The following is a 20,373-nucleotide window of genomic DNA, read 5'->3' as shown; positions in this document are numbered from 1 at the left end:
ACAGGACGGACATAAACGGGACGGACTAACCCGCAAATTAAGGTAGAAATTTTTTTAAATTTTAATTTTTATATAAAAATTGGAACAAAACAATTTATTTTTTTCTATTTTATATTCACTCTTTGATATATATATTACTTTAACATAAGTTAATTGACGTAGGAAATCATGGCATATGAGAGTCAAACTATTAGAAGTGAATGAAAATTTGAATTAGATCTTTATTTGGAGGAGCCAAAGCTTGAATTTGTATATTATCAAAATTTATATTTTTTGGAACATTGGAAGAATCATAAGCACTGTTATTCCTTCACTTTCATTGATGGCATGCGATGTTTTGTCTATTCCCGTAACTACGGTTGCAGACAATGATGAATGTGCAAATATTAAAACAATATCATCCTGAAAAGGATCCAATTTATTGAATTTTTTATGAATAAAACAGTGGGGGAGCTATTGTAGAAGATCAAAATTGAATGAAATTTAATGAGAACTGACTTTATAGTATTTTTTTAATTTATTCATATTTGGTTTAAGCACTTTACTTTTTATAGATTATTTGTATGGTTTCTTAATTTCTTATTTCAATGTTTTTAAAAATTTTATGAAACTATTTGACTGAAATATAATTTTCTTCTATGTTTACAGTGATACTGTTTAGCATTTTTTTAAAAAAAATAAGCGGATCGGCTCGCCTAACCCGCGACCCAAAATGAGTTGGGCTGGATTGGCCATTTAGAGGCGCGCCATATGATACGCCCTCGCCTAATGACGGGTTGCAGCATGTGGTGAACTAGCCCGTCCCACCAACCAATTTTCACATATCTACTCCTAACACAAAACCTAATTTGACGATTGGAGTTACTGTTTTATATCCTGTCACATCAAAAATTAAAATCTTAAAATTTTTATAAATGTTTTCACAAAATCATAAAGATGAATTCTACAAATTCACAAGTAATTCTACATTTTTTATTTACCATCTTTATTATATTCTCCATTTATATACTATCATAACCTTATATTTATTGGCAAATAACCATTTTAATTATTTTATTAATAATATATATTATTTTGGTTGATTGGAGAAAAAAAAAATTTGAAGCTGCCACCAAAAAAAAAATTACAACTCAAGTGGTTCATGATATACATACTTTATTGCATATTTTTATAATTGCGATTCTAATTATCTATATGATCATATTTTAGCTGTATTATTGTATTTTTCGATTTTGATAATTTTAGTCGGTTTTCATATAGAGTACTAATGTGACATTATGCACGTCAGTGCTACATTGATGATATATCGTGTCACCTCATACAAAAAACCTTTTAAAATTGTAGGAAAAAACAAAGATAACAAACTTTAAACTAAAAATTTAACAATTTGGAAAACAAAAATGACAAAAAACGTATAAATAAGATCAAAAATAATTTATCAAAATAAAAAAGTTGTAATGATAATGGAACTCACTTATAATGTGTTAAAAGATACTATCTTTTTTCATTAGTAATTTACTAGTGTGATGTATGGAGTGATATTTTATATAGTTAATGATTAAACTTATTAAGTATAAACATTTGAATAATTATTAAAATTATTGATATAATATAATTAATATATTTAAAATCTAAATATTATTATAAAAAATTATTATGCCGAAAATATTTATTTCGTTTCAGATAACGTTTAAACGAATATAACAATTTTATGATGCTAGATTAATTTCTTTATATTGCCTGAATGAAACTATAATAATAATAAAATATAAAAATATATTAAAAAATTATATATTTTTTTATTTATCCATATTTGTCATTTATTAGCTGAATAAAATTTGATTAAAAATTTTAAATATTTCCGAGAACATATTAAATATATATTTATATTGAAGTTGTAATTAAGTTACATAATGATAATAATAATAACAACATAGTAATCTATGAACATTCAATATATTAAAATTCGTGTTTAAAAATTTGAAAAAGGTAACATTATATAAAAAAAATATTTTTATTTAATACTATAGAGATTAGTAATAACTACATATATAAACGCAACCCAAAACTCAAAACTATAACCGAAATTAAATAAAATGATAAAATCCATGTAGAACTTTACATTTACACTATATTTTCAAGGGACGTCTATTTAAATTTGAATTTTAAAATATTTGAAAATACATCACATTTTAATACGTATTTATTTTCTATTAGTTTTCAAATATTTAGTATAGTCTTTGAATACATTAGCCTTATATATATGTGTGTATATATATATAAGGCTAGTGTATTCAAAGACTATATTAAATATTTGAAAACTAATAGAAAATAAAAGGGTTTCCTCATTATATATATATATATATATACACACATATACATATATAGAGACTTGTTAGGGGTGCAGGGTATGCTGGGCGCCTGTACAACTGGCGTCCAGCTGTGTTTTCTTTTTAATTTTTTTTTTAAAAAACATTTTTTTTGTTTCTAGATTTCTAGATTTACTCTCAGTTTCTATATTTCTAGATTTTTTCGATTTCTGATTTTTTGCGCGTGAATGGCAAAAAAAAAATTTCTTCTTTCGAACATTGGTCACGGAAAATGTGAATTTTGAAGCCTATGATATATATGGTGTGAAATTCGATTTAAGGTGCAATTTGTGAAATTCGATTTAAGGTGCAATTTGTGCGTGAAATCACAAGAAATTCGAAAGAAGAAATTTTTTAAAAATTCGTCGTTTGAGAAATTTTTTAGAAATTCGAAAGAGGAATACTTTTAAAAAAACATTTTTTTTTGGTTTCTAGATTTCTAGATTTACTCTCAGTTTCTAGATTTCTAGATTTCGGATTTTTTGTGCGTGAATGGCAAAAAAAAAAATTTTCTTCTTTCAAATATTGGTCACGAAAAATGTGGATTTTGAAACCTATGATATATATGTTAATAAAATAAAAAATGTTTTTTTAAAAAAAAATTAAAAAGAAAACACGGCTGGACGCCTGTACACCAAGGGGTGCAGGGTAACACAAATCTCTACATATATATATATAATGAGTAAACCCTTTAGAGAAATTATATTTTGTAATTTTAATGGATATTCAAATTTACTATTACCATTTTCTATTATATTTAATAATTAAAGACTAAAATAATAAATTGATTACTCACAAACTTCTCACGTTCTCTTCTCGCTATTCCATTTGCTCATGTTATATTTATCATTATCTCGATATCCTAAATCGAAAAAAATTATAAATAAATTCAAATTTACAAAAAATATTAGATCATACGGATCTCACATTTTTTTTATAAAAATTGACATATATACCGATGATGTAATGCAACATTTGACCACGTTATTGTCGGGAATCGTTGGTTTCCATTCAAATACAAGCACTTGAGTACTAGTTTGACACGTGGCAAGAGCACAACACGGACTCATTGAGTTCTAGAAGTTAGCAACTAGTGATGTTTGGTTTGAATAATTATTTTAAATTGTTTTAAAGTGAAAATTTTTAAATATATGTTTGAAAATAAAAATTTTATGAAAATATTTTTCAAGTATAAATTTTAAAAAATAATGGACACATATTTTTTGATAATTTTAAAATAAAAACAGAGATCGATGAATAATAAATTACAAACAAGAAATCAATAAGAAAAATAAAATTATAATTAAAAAATCTTTATGAAATAATTGTTCAAACACACATTTATTTTTAAAACAAAATTTAAATATTTTATAATTTTTTTATATTTATAAAATATTTTTTATAAAAAAATACTTTTATAAAAAATATTTTATAAATATTCTACCAATCATGTTTCGAAATCTGAAAACAAATAGTTGCAGCTAACTTCATTAAATTTTTATAATCTCATATTCCTATCAATTAATCTCCATATACTGCTCATTCAATCCACTCTTGATGAAGCAAAAGTCATGTCATAGGCTTTTAATTCATCTACTTACATCCACATTATTCATGAGTTAATATACGTTATCTCGTAGTTTTTCATCTTCAATTTCAATATCATTAGATCACGTGAGTCTCTTATATTTTTATGAAATTTGATATATTTGTTAATAATCCAGCGACTAACATTTGATCATATCATAGGATATAAATAATCCAAATATAACATGGAATTATCCAATTATTCATCCAAAGCAAACCCGCACCAAATCCATATGTCCTCTTTTATATATTAATTAATGTAGGATTCTTCTCTTACAACGTCCGATTGTTTACAGCTAGCCCATCTCTAATCCTAATGCACAATTGCAATTAAAGCTCCACCGATATCAATATTTTTGGTAGAAGTAAAATCACTAAATTTTGCCATTTTTACCAACCAGATGTGATTGTCATAAATTTATGAAAGAGAAAGATTGCATAGATCAGTGAAGAACACCAGTGCCCTCAGGCAAATCCACTAGTATAAATAAGGAAAGAGCACAGTACTAGAGGATATATGTATATGTATATATATACTTTAACGAGCGACGAAAATGCAGCAAGAGAATGGAGAAACCGAAGATGGCCAGCAAGAGCAACAAGCGGCCCCTCTGAGATGCCCTCGTTGCAACTCGACGGACACTAAATTCCGCTACTACAACAACAACGACCGGGGACAACCTCGGCACTATTGCAAGACATGCAGAAGGTATTGGACCGTCGGCGGAAGCATGAGGAACATCCCTTTTGGTGGTAGCAGAAGATCAAATGGCAAGCCAATTACGAAAGATTCATCTTCCCAGCTTGCTACTAAAATAGAACCCCTTGGAAGCCTGTCTGCACCAATTCATCCTGCAACCTCATACGATGAGATCTCTTGTTTGGCCGCTATACAATCTTTGACCCAACCACATGCATGGAACGGATGTTTCAATACAAGAAACCATTTCGGTGGTTCCAGTGCTGTCGACATGAACATTTTGCAAGATATCAATTTCCAATCCAACATAGCACTGAATCAACCTTTACCTCTACACCTACCAAGCTACGGAGGTAATCCGGAGCCGATGAATTCTAATTTGCCTCCTCTGGATTTCAACAACAATTTCATCTTCTCCGCCGTAAATGCTGGTATCTGGAATAACTCCAATGGAAACACTAATGACCCGGAAACAGCAAGAACTTCCATGAACTCAAACGACTGGCCACACTTCTCAAATTACCGTGGCCCGCCATGAAATACTGATGCAACCATTTTGAACCCTCGTTGGATTAAGCATTTATCATTGATTTTATAAGTTATATTAAGAAGAAATCCCCTGTCGATTGCAACTTTAATTTGAAGGGAGAAAAGTACATATATTTCAAGCCATCTACATTAATTGATTCGTTTAGCACAGTATGACATTGTTTGGTATGCATGATAAGAGAAGATTGATTTTTAATCATTTTCTTATCATGTGTTTGATGTGCATGATTAAGATTGTGATAAACTCGTTCAGCCCGCATCCAGCCTGCACTGTATGTATTATTATCCTCTTGTTGGTAATTATATAATTTTTTGGTGGAGAAATGATGATGTTTGATTAATTTAATTTTTTCTTTAATATCCCAAAGTTAAATAATTATATATTCACAAAATTTAATAATATTTAAATATAATTTTTTATTTGATTAATATTATAAATAATTTAATTATTATTGATTATATTTTAATTATTATATTATTTTTAATCGTAATATTATAATTATTATTAATCATTATTTAATATTCAAATTTTTATTAATATTTTAATTATCACAGTAAATGCATATTTATGTTATTATCAAAATGTAATTATTTTCTATAATATTAATCGATTTTTTAGTATTTTTCGGAAATTTGAATTAATGAAAATTTAATAATTAATATCATATTTTATTTTATTTATAATTTTTTAAATCAATTAATTCTAGAATTTTTATATTTTTACAATCATTTTAACAATATATTATTAATTAATATATGATTAGGGCATTTTAGTAAATAATTAACAAAAATAATCAAGCAAGTTAAAATAATGTCAAAAATCATATAATTTATCATAATGTGTTGTTTATCCTTACTTTTTATTTTGTAATCATTCTTATTATATATCATTTATTTATCATATCACACGAACCAAACGACGATGCTTATATATAAAACTAATCTCATGAGATTCACGTTGCCATTACCGACAGAGGAAGCACCGATGCGTTTTAATTTTCGTCTCTTCATGAGTGGCCCAACAAATACAGCCCAAAATAATTCACTTGGCCCGATAGAGTAACTTCCGCCCTTCTTGAAAACGTCAAGTAATATTATTTAACTTGAATTATTTATCTCATTATGTATGTAGCATCGTCTGAGTTATTTCCAGAGAATAATTTTTTTACTTGGTCGAATTCTAAGTATTTATTTAGTAAGCTTGAGGTAACAAAGTGAACAACGCTTTTCCTCTACAAGTGTCGTTAGATCGGTGAGCTAATAGGAAAGCAAGACTAACCCGGCATCTCTGCTGCTCTAAACACTTTTTATGTGTCGGGTCGGAGATTCGTCTCATAAAATTGATCCATCAGATAATTTTATAGAAGATTCATCTTTAAAAATATAGCTCGATGAGCAAAATTAAAAGTTTTATTTATGTTGTTAAGTTAAAATTTCACTTATAAAATTATGGCGACAATCCAAGATTAATTATAATGTGAAATAAAAGTACTCGAGGATAAAAATTATCAAATATGGCGTCGTATCATTTTTTTGTTGTTGATAGAATACGACTTTGTCATATTTTAAAAAAAGAAAAAGATTTATTAAAAAATCATTTAAGTGAACGCTAATGCTAGGTCTTATCTGGGGTGTATATAGTATATCGAATTGTTCGAATATTACATTGACTATAAAAATAATTTATACGATCGACTTATACATAATTACGCGAATTATAAATGTGTAGAAAATAATTATTCATATGCAGTCCTATATAATATCCTATTTTTAATAATTCAAAAGTAAATGGTAGTAAAATGGTAGATAAATTTAGTTGAAAAAAGAAGATTCACAAGTTCTAAAGAAATCGAGTAAAAAAAATTTAAATAAAGAGACAATTAATCTAAGGATAAAATAAACAAAGCATACATGTCTGCAGCGATTATATTTTTTTCAAGAATATATTTTTGTATTTTCATGAAATGTCGGAATATAATTAACTGATAATAGTTTTTATAATTTTATATTATGTATTTTGATTTTTAATATATAGTAATGACAATTAATAAATAAATTGAATATTATAATTTTTAATTACAAATTTTCTCTATTAGAATTGCTTTATCTATCCATGTCAAGATTCAATAACAATAAATCAAGAGATAAATATACATAATTTAGCAAATAAAAAAACTGCATTTTTGGTCTGATATGTTTTCCTCTTTACACTTTTGGTCTTCTATGTTGTCAAATTTCAATATAAGTCTATTATATTGTCATTTTTAAGCAATTTTAGTTTTTTCTCCCACGCGACTTGATATCACCCTGATGTCGGTATTGTCACATCAACACACCCGATGAAAAATGATTAAAATTGTCAAAAATAAAAATACTTATGACTACGACTGAAATTTGATGGCACAGGAGATCAAAATCACCAAAACTAAATATATCATTTCAAAAATATAATTTTCCGGAAAAAAAACTCTTGTAGCTAGCTACATCCCTAGAGGACATGGGGGGACCTTATACGTACATGAAAACTTAAATACCCATGGTCCCTCCCAGAATACAAAATTGTTGAAACCAAACCCTAATTATTTGCATCTCCTTATTTACCTTTCTTCTTTCTCAATTTGGACCACACACTACAAAATCTTTCCATATTCTACTTTTTTTTTTAAAACAAAAAATCCCATATTGAAGGACTACTTTAATGAAATATTACTGCTTTACTTGCCACACACATAACTTGTTGGATCTTGTGTGAAGGTGACAAGACCAAAGCTGTCTCATTCAATACCTATAAGCTAGCTATAGCTCAAATTAAGAACAAACCCTATACCTCAGTTTTGTTTCTCTTTTATAAAGATCAACATATATATAAATATATAAACACACACGCATGGTTTAATTTGGGACGTACCGATCGCGAGCTTTCTGAAGAGGGTTTTTGTGATACCAAGAAATTCGACTTCCCTACAGAAAATATTACATTTTTAAATTATTTTTTGCTGTAAGAGCAGAAGGTTTATGGCATTCATAGTTTATATATTTCCTATGTCTGTAACATATCTCTTGTAATAATTAATAACATGAGAGTAACAAAAAATTTACAAAAGATATGGAATAAAAAAACTGTCTTATCTGTAGCACATAAACTTGGGAGCTTTAATTTGTAGTATTTCTGAGAGTCGAAGCATGAAGGGTACGAACTGCATTAAGATTACACCTATACTATTACTATTATATAAATGACGAGGCCATTATAGCAACTATCTTGAAAAACACAAAAATATTTAATGTCGTGATTATCTTTCCTGTTCACTACCGCACTAAAAACTTTTGTTATTTCACATTTTACATAGAAAAATACTTTTTAAACAAAATTTTCTTTTTAAATTGAACTTTTCTAAATTCAAAACAATTTTGCAGTGATTGTTTAACATCATTTGATCAATTTAAAAATACAATAACGCACACAACGCGCGTAAATTTTCCACTAGTACTACATATAATATACCATTACGTACACAATAAATAATACGAAAATATTAGGTAAACAATAGTTTAAAATACATCACACACTCATACATATGTACTGATCACCTGCCTTTTTATCTTCTGTAACTGTGATTGTTGGAATTCTATACTATTTTTCTTGATGAAGAAGCATTTTCCAGGACCTGAATCTGACCTGATCATGTATGGTAGCAAGGGAGAGTAGATCTTAACCTTCGAACCTGGAAGATTTATGCTCGCTTTATCGCCTTTAGCACGGTTTAGCTTAAATCTCTTCATCAGCAAGACATCAAGACAAGAGAAGATATATTCAAAGCCTGTATAATTTATCACAATATATATGTTGCTTCTAATTAGGCAACTGCAAATGAAACCCCACGTCATTGTTTCGCTGGTTTCTGGAGCTGTTCTGTGACTGGAGAAAATTGGAAGAATTTGACAACTGCAACCCCGGGAAAATTTGGTTTGTCGGGATGAATTCGGTATCCATGGCAGAAACATGGGAAGGGAAACAAGATTGCGGTATTCCACCAGGCTGATACACGAGAACCTGTTGAGATCCAGATGGGACAGAAAAAGTTGAATATGGCAATTGAACTAGGTTAAAATTATGCAGATCTTCAGATAGGGTGTGATTTTTTGGAGGATATTGTGACAACGTCAAATTGGATGGATCCCATTTAAGAAAGGAATTGTAAGGTACTGCAGTAGGATTCAGAAAACTCGAGCCAATGTTCGATCTAGTTAGAAAATTGTTTGCAGAAACGTAAGCACCTTGTTCTTCATGTAATCTTGCTGAATTTTCATCTTTTTTATCAGTGTTGTTTCTTGTTTCTCCTAGAGCTGCATCCTTTGACGATCCCCAAACGAAATTCGATCTGGGATTTTTTAACTGATCATGATTCAACCAGCTTATACCGCCACCGATTGTTAAAACTGCTTGTTTTTCATGACGAGATCTGAAATCTTGATGAGAATTAGAACTCAAAATCTGATGAACGTTATGGCAAAAACTCCCTGGAGGAATTTGGAGTGGAGGCAATTCACCAATATCATCCTTTGCAGCGTTGAGTAGCCAATCCACCACTTTGCTCGGCTGATTCAGGCCTAATCTTTCTTGAAGACCATATAAATATACGGCGGTTGGAACTGAGAGCCGGATCCTCCTGTCTCTAAGGCCTTTAACTGTGAAAACTTTGCTGTGCCTGTCTTTGCCTCCAAATGCTCGAGAAACACGCACGATACGAGGGTCGTTAGATCTGGACCATGTTTTTGATGAAGTACTTGACAAGGGCTTAAAGATTTTGGCATGGTCATCAGATTTGTTGTTCTCTTTTCGAATCATTGTATTTGTCTAGCATCTCTCAAAAACCGAAAAAATTATACATATGATGAATATTCTTGACAACCCTCTTAGGTTAGTTAAATGCAAAGGCTTCAACCTCTCAGTTCAGGCCCTCGAGATTTTTCTTCCATAACAGCAGAAATTCCTGATATTTTTACTTTCTGCACATCAATAATGATCCGTGAGATCAAGAAATTGAGAAAATGAACTGAGCATGATGTATCTGGTTCAAATCACACCCAAAAAAACTAGCTAAAAGGAGTTCTGTTAATGCCGTAATATCGAATTCAACAGACAACGTTAGCAAACTCTAGATGATATTTACGAACCGATCGCAATCATAAAATCACAACAACTTGCTTATACAAAGAATCAAACATGCAATCGATAAAAAAAACACTTGGACTACCACAATCAAGAAAACATGAGCAACCTTTCCGAAATTTACCTGAAAAAAAACATGTGAGATCAGATTTAATTTCAAAATAAACGTTCCTTTTGCTGTCAAGTTTATGCTAATAAAAGATGTCAGAGTTGCAAAAAAAACAAAGGAAAAAGAAGATGGGTGTCAGCTTCATCTGATCCTGCTCCATGGAAGAATTGGTGCACAAGAAGCCACGTGAATTAGCTTATGACAGATAACTGTTGTTTTCAAAATCTTATCAGTTAACTTAATTGTACCCAAGCCTAGCCCTGCATTCTACATAATCAACATCTTAACTAACATGTCAATGAAATTTTGATTAATAATTAATTAGTGACACGAATTAACTAATATTTATATATTTAATTTCTTCTGTCATATTTATATATATACATGTGTGTGTGTGCTGCGCGCATATATATATAAACATAATATATATATGCATATATGTGTGTGTGTGTGTGTGTATGTATAAAGTAGTACACAAATAAATTGAATTACTGGTTTTAAATTCTGCACTTTTTGTGCATGGCTGTATTGATATATATCGCATGGCTTGACAGATGCTATCTGCAAGAAAACTGAAGTTAGCATGTCAGAACTTATACACGGCCCAGGAGGATATATACAAGCTAGCATTCGCGAGTAGAAGCAGGTGACCATTTTGAACTAAAAAGATTAAATTTAATGCGTAATTATTCTAAATCATCCCGCGTAATTATAAATCATCATGCGTGTATATGAGTATATGGATGACTTGTTAACTTATCTGTAAAGAAATATATATCAAGATCAATATACGTACAAGACTCAAATCCATTGGACAGAAAACCTAAAGCAAGGTTTTGAGATTAGTAATTAAATCGGAATCCAAATAATAAATATTTGTGGAGTTTGAATATATAGGATCGTCATGTTGATGTTGGCTAGTCATGAGGGGCAGTGTCTGATTGTATTTAAGATCTCCCAGTCTGTATGCAGAGAAACAAGGACCACAATTTTTTCGTGCAGTGGGATTTTCGTTGAGCACTGCTGAATTTCTTTGAATTACTATATTAATTATTTGAAGAAAATTAAAGGAGGAATCTTGTTTGGCAGAATAAAGTCGGCAGGACATGTATATTAATTGGATCCAGTTTTCAACAGGAGTGTGTATGTGCTATTCAGTTTTGTTTTCGCTCCACATTTTTCCTAGATATATAAACCGAACCGAAACATACAACTTAATTTGAGTCTAGACCAAAAAATCTTCTCCGTTCTAAGTCAGAAATTAACTCTATTAACGAGAACTCTGATGACTTAAACAGCACAAGGCGTAAAGTTATTATATTTTGGTTTAATACACGAACTTAAAATACCGTACGAACTGTAAATTGAATCTAATTTAGATTTTTCAACTTCATTGAACACGGTTTCAAATTAATTTCACCTTTTTTTAACTTATTCCTTGATGTTTACCAGTCGTATCGGATCGCGGGAATGATATATAGTATACCTTAACATAGATTTGTAAAGAAGGTTAGTTCTTGTAATCAAGTTTATAAAATTATAAGAAGAATATAGCAGTGATTGTATTTGTATTATGATGAAGACATATACTGCGAAGAATATATCTCAATATATTGCTATTTTTGCCTGAAAAATTATAATATTACTATTACAAGAATATAGATGTAAAGGGCCTAAAACTCCTTGCTTGAAAATTTGCGAAAAATTAAAAATTTTCTTTTTAAAAGAACTTAAATGGCCTCATTCATAAAATCACTGGTGAATCAAGTTCAATATTTCAAAATATTGCAGTGGAAGAAAATTAAAGTTTGCCAAAAATCACAATTTAAAAATATCCAACGACTGATAAAATGTTTGCGGAATAAAATAACAATTGTTGCTCTGAGGTCCTCGGGTGCCACTACTGCCGACCCAAGCTGGCTCACTGGTCCCCGCCCTCGGCCCTGGCCTCATCAGTACCTACAACAATCAAGTCTAGTGAGCCTAAAGACTCAGCATGCATATATCGCAGGTAACGAGTAAAAATCTGAATTTAAAATATGCATGAGTTAACATATCCTGTCCTGAGGCATACTGAAAATAATCTGTACTGAGCAATTATAATACGTGCATAACTGAACTGATAATCACAGTAAAAATGTTTGCTCCTTGGAGCCTGTACTGAAATAACTGATAAAATTTTCTGTCGAGATTATGTTTTACGCCTGTGGCCACTGCACTAAGCTGAACTGATCGGTAACTGGCTACCGGGGAGGCTGAAACTGAACTGAGCTAGCCGGTCACTGGCGACCGGGTGGTACCATACTGAACTGATCGGTCACTAGCGACCGTATAAAATAACACTCCCACGTAGTGAATGAACCACAAGCCATATCGCATAAATATAAAAAATAATCATTTTCTATTTAATGCACGTAAAATAATTAACTGGCATAATGAAAATGTCCCGTAATTTTACCAACTGGATTGGATTGGATCGTCCCCAGGCTCGCTGCAACCTAACTGTGCCATGAAAATTATGCAATAGCTTAAACTTGATCAACTATGCAATTTACGTTCAAAAGATGCGACTATGATGCCTAATGACTTCGCATTTAATCATGACTCCGAGCCAACCTGAACCGACACCGAACCGACGTATAGTCATGATTAAAATACGCTTAAAAATCATAAAATAATGCTCCTAAAATGATAGGGTCGAAATCTAGGTGAAATGGAGGCCAAAACACGAAACGCTCTTTCGAGAGTCAATTTGGCACATCGCACCGTAAATTCTCGTACGACCTCAAAAATGATCCTGAATCACGAACGGTCGAAAATATGACCTTCCCAACTCAATGAGGCACTGTCCAGTCCAAGGTCATGTGCTAAAAGCCAACCAAGAACTCAAACGATCCTTCTAAACTGACACAACAACTTGCTGTAAATTTCCAGCAGCTGCACACCCGTGTAACTTGTGTTGTTTTCGAGACTACCGGCCATTGGGGCGTGAACCACCGACCAGAGACTCTTACCAACATCCCAAGGAGTGATTTGAACCATGGCTAAGGGCCCTAGGCCAGCCACAATCCGCATCATACCAAAACTCAACCGAAGGGTCTAACCGAGAGCCAACGTGCATGCGTGTGTAGTGTTTTGCTTAGATCGATGTCTTGCGTCGTCCTAGTGGCCATTTGATTGACCATGGCACGATCTAGACATCTAGGAGCATGATATGAACCGTGGCTAAGGGCCATAGGCCAACCAAGATCCATACCAAGCAACAAAAAAAACGAAACCATATGCTGAAAAATGGAAGGGGTCGAATAGGGAAAGGGGCTGTTCTTGTTGATTATTTAAAAACCGATGAGCCATGGACCAAGCCACCAAAAGGGCGACTTAGTCACGTCTTAGACATGCTAGAGGAGTGATCCAACCATGGCTAAGAGCCCTTAGGGCAGCCAAGATCAGATCCAACCCCTTGACATAAAAACTGAATTTTCGAACTCAAAAAGGGACACAAATGCTGTTGCCTGTCATTTCTGTTTTTCCAGCAAGCATGGGACTGAAATAAACAGTTCTAACATGGCCCTTACATGTCCTAGTACATGTCCATATGCAGCCTCGAACCCCTGGAACGATCCATCCCTGAAATCGAAACGAAACATACCAATCGTGAAGCATGGAAGTCGATAAAAAATCTGTGCAGAATTTTCGTTTCTTGTCTACTGAAAATTTCGGTTTTTGAAATGATAAATCTTGATCATGTACTGAAAATAAATGATAATATGACTTGATTGAGGTTTTGAAAGAATCTAGACATGCCTGGTTTCGTTTTCGAAAGAAAACGAACGAAACGACGACGACACGGCACGGAGGAGATGGAACGCTTCTCTTGTTTCTTGCTCTCGATTTTTCTTCCCTTGCTTCCTACTGAATTCCCACGGTTTTCCTCTCTCAAAAACACTCTGAATTTCGTGACTAAGGGAGGGGGAATGATGGTTAGGAGAGTGAGGGGGATAGGTGCAAGATATAAGGAAAGATATCAAGACTAAGTCTCCTAAATTTGAATTTTGAATTATGGTTTGATATCAAATGAGTTGGTGGATGCTTCTAGGAGGTAGTGGCCGATTTTTGCTTGTTTTCTAGTCTAGGATATGTCCATTAATTAATTAAATTGTGCTCCCCAAAAATCCTAGAATTATCCTACTAATTACATGCAAAGAATTGGTCAAAGTTGATGAGTTGGCAAATGAATCTTCTAGCAATTAAGGGTGGACGAAAATGCATGATAAATGGTAGGGGGAAATTGATTATCTAGTAAATTAATAACCCTTAAAAAAAACTTTACTAATCCTTTAATTAATTTGGTGAGCTAACCCCTTAATTATGCAACTTAAATGAGCTTATTTTCTACTCACCTCAAATAATTAAATTAAATCCTCAAACCTCCCTTTCTAATTTAAATGAACTTAGTTGCTAGCTAAATTAACTTCTGGAAATATTTCTCGAATCTTAAATTCTATCTCAAAACTCCAACTCCGGTCCGGCCTCACTGAAATAACTGAAATGCTAAAAATCAAACTACTGAACTGAAATAATAAAATAATTAACTTCAAAGAAATGCATTAAAAATAATCATGCAATGAAGTCAATTAAATTTAGAAATCTAGAATTATGCATGGCTTAACGTAGACTGATTTACGGGTTCTACAATAGATATATAGTTGACAAACATACATACATATACATACACAAATATGTATGCGTGCGCGAGCGTATATATTAATTAATTAGCGATATCATGTATATAGGAAAAATAACATGCAAAATTATTATGTATTAATAAATACCCTTAAATTTAATTAAATTGGTTGCACACCAGCTTCTAATATATTAATTTATCGTTAAATTAGATCCACATTTGGTAGAGCACATGGTGCTATAATTTTACCATAACGAGGGCATATAAAGTTTTTATCCTAATTCCAACATTTAATCCCGTTTCCATAGATGCACTAGAAGCCGTACCTGTGGTTCATAGGGCCTGAGGCAATATGTTAAAAAAAACTTGTTGTGATAAATAATCGTAAAGCTCATTTTGCAAATTAAAAATAATCAAAAAAGTTTATTTTTTTGAAATGGGTCCAACTACGTAAATTCAAGAAAAGATGTCAAATAATTTGATTAAATTCACAATAACACAATCATCATATTTGATCATATTTTCAATGGATCAATGTCCAAATTTTTTTAAATGTCCATTACACATACTATTTAGGTGCATATCTAAATAACATGAAACTTATGATTTTTTTGGGCCCCTGTGAGGGCCGGGCCCTGAGACTATGGCCTCTCTCGCCTCATAGCAGTTAAGGCCATGATAGAATTAGCTAGTTACATCATTAATGTGTCACGTGTTATATATATATATATAAAATCGACACAGTGGTCTGAAATAATTTTATAATAATATCGGCAGATGCTAATAATCATATGTTTCCTTTTCAATTTCTGGCGAATATCTTAGCCGAAACTGCAAATTTTTAAGTGATACTGATAGAGATTTGTGAGCAGCTAATTCTAAATGTGCATGTTAAGATTAATGATTGTTCTATTGATAATTAAGTTGATCATGATAGTAAGATCGATTTGGACTGTATAATTTAAAATATTCGAGCAGTGTAGTCGTATCCGGTTATAATTCATGGACAGTGGTAAGTGTTCAAATATATTTTTTTTTTTTAATAATCTAGATCAAACATAAGTTACAAATCAGTATAATGGTTGGGAGTGATATTGTTGGAAATGGTAATTATCCTTCCATAATAGTTATCCTATTGAGATAAAAAAAATTTTAAAATATAGTATTTGAACTGTGGTACGAAATTAAAAAAATTTATCGAGTTGTATAATTACCATCGGTTACATCTTGGGACAACAAGTCATACACTATATGCTGATTGACATGTTGAATCTCAGCTTGAGTTTGCCTGGGGGAGGGTAGCCATAAGATGGAGAAGGGTTTTCTTGATATTTGGTTTGATGGTTTACATATGTCTCTGAAATTCTCTAATACGGGTATCTCATTCACGATATATTACTATCATTATTTGATTTATAATCCATTATTATATTTTCAAAAAAAAAAAAATTTACTATATGATATAGCTAACCAAAAACATTCTACTTTTACCATATTTTTCATATATTGTTCATAAAAACACATTTTAGAATGCAAAATATCGAAGTAACGAAACCAAAAGTTTCTTCCACCTATATATCCTCAAGAAAATACAATTAAGTTAACAATTAAGAATTAAGATTTTTGTAAACTAAGTGGTCCCAAAATTAATGAAAAATAAGTTTGGTCAAGGAAATTAATAAATGGCCTCAATTTCTGAAATTTGAATATAATGTAATAACCCGCATGCACCACAGCATCGTCCGGCTTAAAAAGAGATAAATCGCATGTTTGATCAAATATTTCCACTGAGAGATATGAATGCGACCTATAAAATGGTAAAATGGACTCGACTGGACTCGACTCGACTCGACTCTAATGCAAACAGCATAAAGGCCTCATGCCTTTTCATATTCCTTAGTCATTTCTAATTATTGTACATAGTTGAAATTCAATTCATTGAGTACTTTCAGATAATCTTCGCCAAATTTCACAACAATTGTGGTTCCAACTTTTGTAATAATTGGATGTGAATTATGATTAATGTTGGCACGATGCGTATGGGTTTCTGCTAGTAAGTACATAAAATGTATTAGCGTCGACTGAACTATACTAATTGGGGTCGTGTGTATTTTTTCATACGGGCCTACACATTGTATTGTGTGGAAAAATAGTGGAAAAATATAAATGCGGATTCATTGTAGTCCATAGATGAACACTTGTAGCACATGAACAAATTCGTCATAAATAAGTAATTGAACCTGTTTTCAATGTTCTAACAGGAACAATAATAAAGGGGTTATTAGGGAATTAGGAAAATATACAAGTGCTCGAGCTCTAATAGGTGTCCGAGTTGATAAAATAATTGAATGTTTGACCAATTGTTAGGAATTCGATTCTTCTTACCTGACCACAATGGCGGATCGAGCCAGTAAAATTGGGTCAATGAGGTTAAGATTTTAAATTCTAAAATCTTTTAATATTCCAAATTGAAATTTTAACTTTAAATATAGTGTGAAGGCACTTATGATAACATCTAATTGGCGATGTTTACTTTGCCAATATATTTACAATATTATTCATTAATGGGAGCATTTAATCTCTTTTATTATATTGGCTAGCTTCGATAATATTTTTATATAAATGGGTTTAAATTTTTGCATGTGTCCCTCTCATGTCCAAACGAAAATAATGCAGTCATTATTGTGTGGATGGATGAGGCCCTTAAAGTCAATTTATAAGAAGTATTCGTATTTTGGATTAAAAAAAATTGAGGAAAAAATGTAGTATAAAAATCCATTCGTTGTCATGGATAAAAAATTGAGGAAAAAAATTAATTTATTTTTTAATTAAAAATTATATAAAAAGATATCCGAGAAAAGGGGCCTGCTAGATGCCAATATCTAAGCATGGATCAGAGATGATGGTGATAGTGAGGCGAATGACAGATGCAGATCACTGCGGACCTTTTATGGTAGTTGCAGACGACTCCTGAATTATAAGCTTAACGCCATCACCCTCCTGTCAAATCATACATACATAATTTTTAAAATGACAAAAAAGGTTCATCTAAATTTTTTTCTTCCGAAATATCAAAGTCTAGCCTGTTGAAGTCATTTTATTAGAACACGTGCTAGGAGCGCAATATGTTCATAGCCCTTCAAGAGGCGAGACCTCATACGCGGATGTTTCCGATGTTCATAGCCCTTCAAGAGGCGAGACCTCATACGCGGATGTTTCCGCAAGCGAGAACCCGTGTGAGACCATCTGTGTGGTGATGCTCACCCATTTTTTTATTTTAGAAAAATTTGAACGACTAGATTGTTCTGATTATATATTAATTTTTAAAAATAAAAAATAAACAATTTCTTTTTTTTTTTTTTTTGAAAAAAAAAAAGGTTGAGATGATCTGACCGTTTGAAATCAACTATCAGATCATCTCAGTCATTACTTTATTTTTAAAAAGATATTTTTATTGGAAAACATCCAAATAATTTAAAATAAATCCAAAAAATTAATAATTAATATGAAAAGATAATATGTTTTACAAAATCAAAAAATCTGTCTATAAATTAACTCTCATTTTATATTCATTTTTAATAATCTCCAATTTTTTCGGACGATCTCTAATATCAAACACACAATCTTTAATATTTCTCATAGCGTACATGAGCTGATCTTCATCATCGGATGATGAAAATCTGCTCTTCGATCTAGTGATGGACGAATTTCTCTTCCCGACAACACGTACACCAACCCGAAGATTAATGGTGTGCGCCCGTCTATGTGCTTCAATCGAGAGAGTCAACAAGGCTGAACATAAAGAAAAAAATCGAAAACATGTTGTCGGGACTCAAAGATTACTTTGTCAATAAAGATTTTCGAATGCAATTTCGAATGAAGAAACCTTTGTTTTTTGGAATTGTAAAAGTCTTAACAAACCAATGTGTGTTACTCTGTCCAACGGAGGGACGCGACTAATAAGCTTTGGTTGTCATCACTTCATAAAGTTATGGGTGCGGTCCGAAAGCTTGCATGTGATGTTGCAGATAATGTTGTTGACAAATATTTGATGATAAGTGCATCGACAACGTTGGAATGTGTGGAAACATTTTGTAAGGGGTGCATGATATATTTTTTGAGTAGTATTTGAGGCACCCACCACCTACGGACGCTGCTTGGCTAAATGCTGAAAATGCTCAAAAAGGATTTAATGGGATGCTTGGAAGCATTGAATGCATGCATTTGGCTTGGAAGAAATGTCTGAAAGCTTGAGCATGACAATATTAAAGTTGACACCAAAAATAGCCTTCAATCTTACTACAGTCGGTTGCATAAAAAGATTTATGAATTTGATACATATATTTCGACATATCAAGATACAAAATGATATCAACGTATTGAAGAGGTCCAATTTGTTCTGAAACATTCCCAAGGGAGATGCCACTTCATTGTGGTTTGAGGTTAACGACGAGCCCAACATGAGATACTATATTGCCGATTATATTTATCCATCTTGGACCGCCTTTATAAAAATCATCATTCGGTCTCTTGCGAAAAAACATATGATTTTTGCATGATATCAAGATGGGTGATATGAGCGGGCATTTGGTGTACTCTATAAATGTTGACATATTTTGAGACGTTAATCTCGCATGTATGATCCAATTTATGTATATTATATTATGAAAACATGCATCATTATCTATAACATGATCGTGGAGGATGAAAGAGAAGATATGCTCGAAGATCGTGATTTCCCAACTCGAAATGATGAATCTGTGCCTTCGGAAGTTGTCCTTCAAAATATCGTACCATAGAGTTCAACATTTTTTCTAGAATGACGTGTTGACATTCAGAACAATAATTACATCACATGCTTCTAAAGGACTTGATTGAACATATTTAAAGTTTACATGTAGATAAATAGTGGAATTCTTCTATTTTTTAAATCACATGTGATATCCCCTAAATCTGATTTACCTGGTTGGATCCGAGCCCAACCTAAAAGAAGCCAGATACCCTAGCCCGAAAGCCGAACCCAGCCAATAAAAGCAGAGCCCAATAAGAGTGGAAAGGCCGAGCCCTCATAGCCCAATAAGGGCAGAACGGCCGAGCCCAGAGATATAGTGTGAATGTTTGATCATCAAGGAGGGGAGTTAGAGTCCTAGCCGCCATCAAACTAGAATCCTAGCAGTTTCAAATCCCCTATTTTCGGTGAAG

At 31.9% G+C, this 20,373-nt stretch overlaps 1 protein-coding gene across 2 annotated transcripts; it reads right to left on the bottom strand.

Moving 5' to 3' along the window:
* Positions 1–8,677: 8,677 nt before the first annotated feature.
* Positions 8,678–10,655, bottom strand: LOC142506124 (uncharacterized). Of its 2 annotated transcripts, none has more exons than XM_075619277.1 (2): positions 10,503–10,655; positions 8,678–10,215 (listed from the first exon to the last, which is right to left on the bottom strand). In XM_075619277.1, exon 2 carries the CDS (start codon positions 10,052–10,054, stop codon positions 9,059–9,061), a length of 996 nt encoding a protein of 331 aa, XP_075475392.1. In that variant the 5' UTR covers positions 10,055–10,215; positions 10,503–10,655; the 3' UTR covers positions 8,678–9,058. The 2 variants fall into 2 exon arrangements, with proteins under 2 accessions (XP_075475392.1, XP_075475393.1); XM_075619278.1 differs by having other exon boundaries at positions 10,464–10,601.
* Positions 10,656–20,373: the final 9,718 nt, after the last annotated feature.

The sequence above is a fragment of the Primulina tabacum genome, chromosome 10, assembly GCF_025594145.1.
Source record: "Primulina tabacum isolate GXHZ01 chromosome 10, ASM2559414v2, whole genome shotgun sequence".
Lineage (NCBI taxonomy): Eukaryota > Viridiplantae > Streptophyta > Magnoliopsida > Lamiales > Gesneriaceae > Primulina > Primulina tabacum.
Note: the sequence above shows the minus strand (reverse complement) of the source record. Positions and strands in the feature narration are given on the sequence as shown.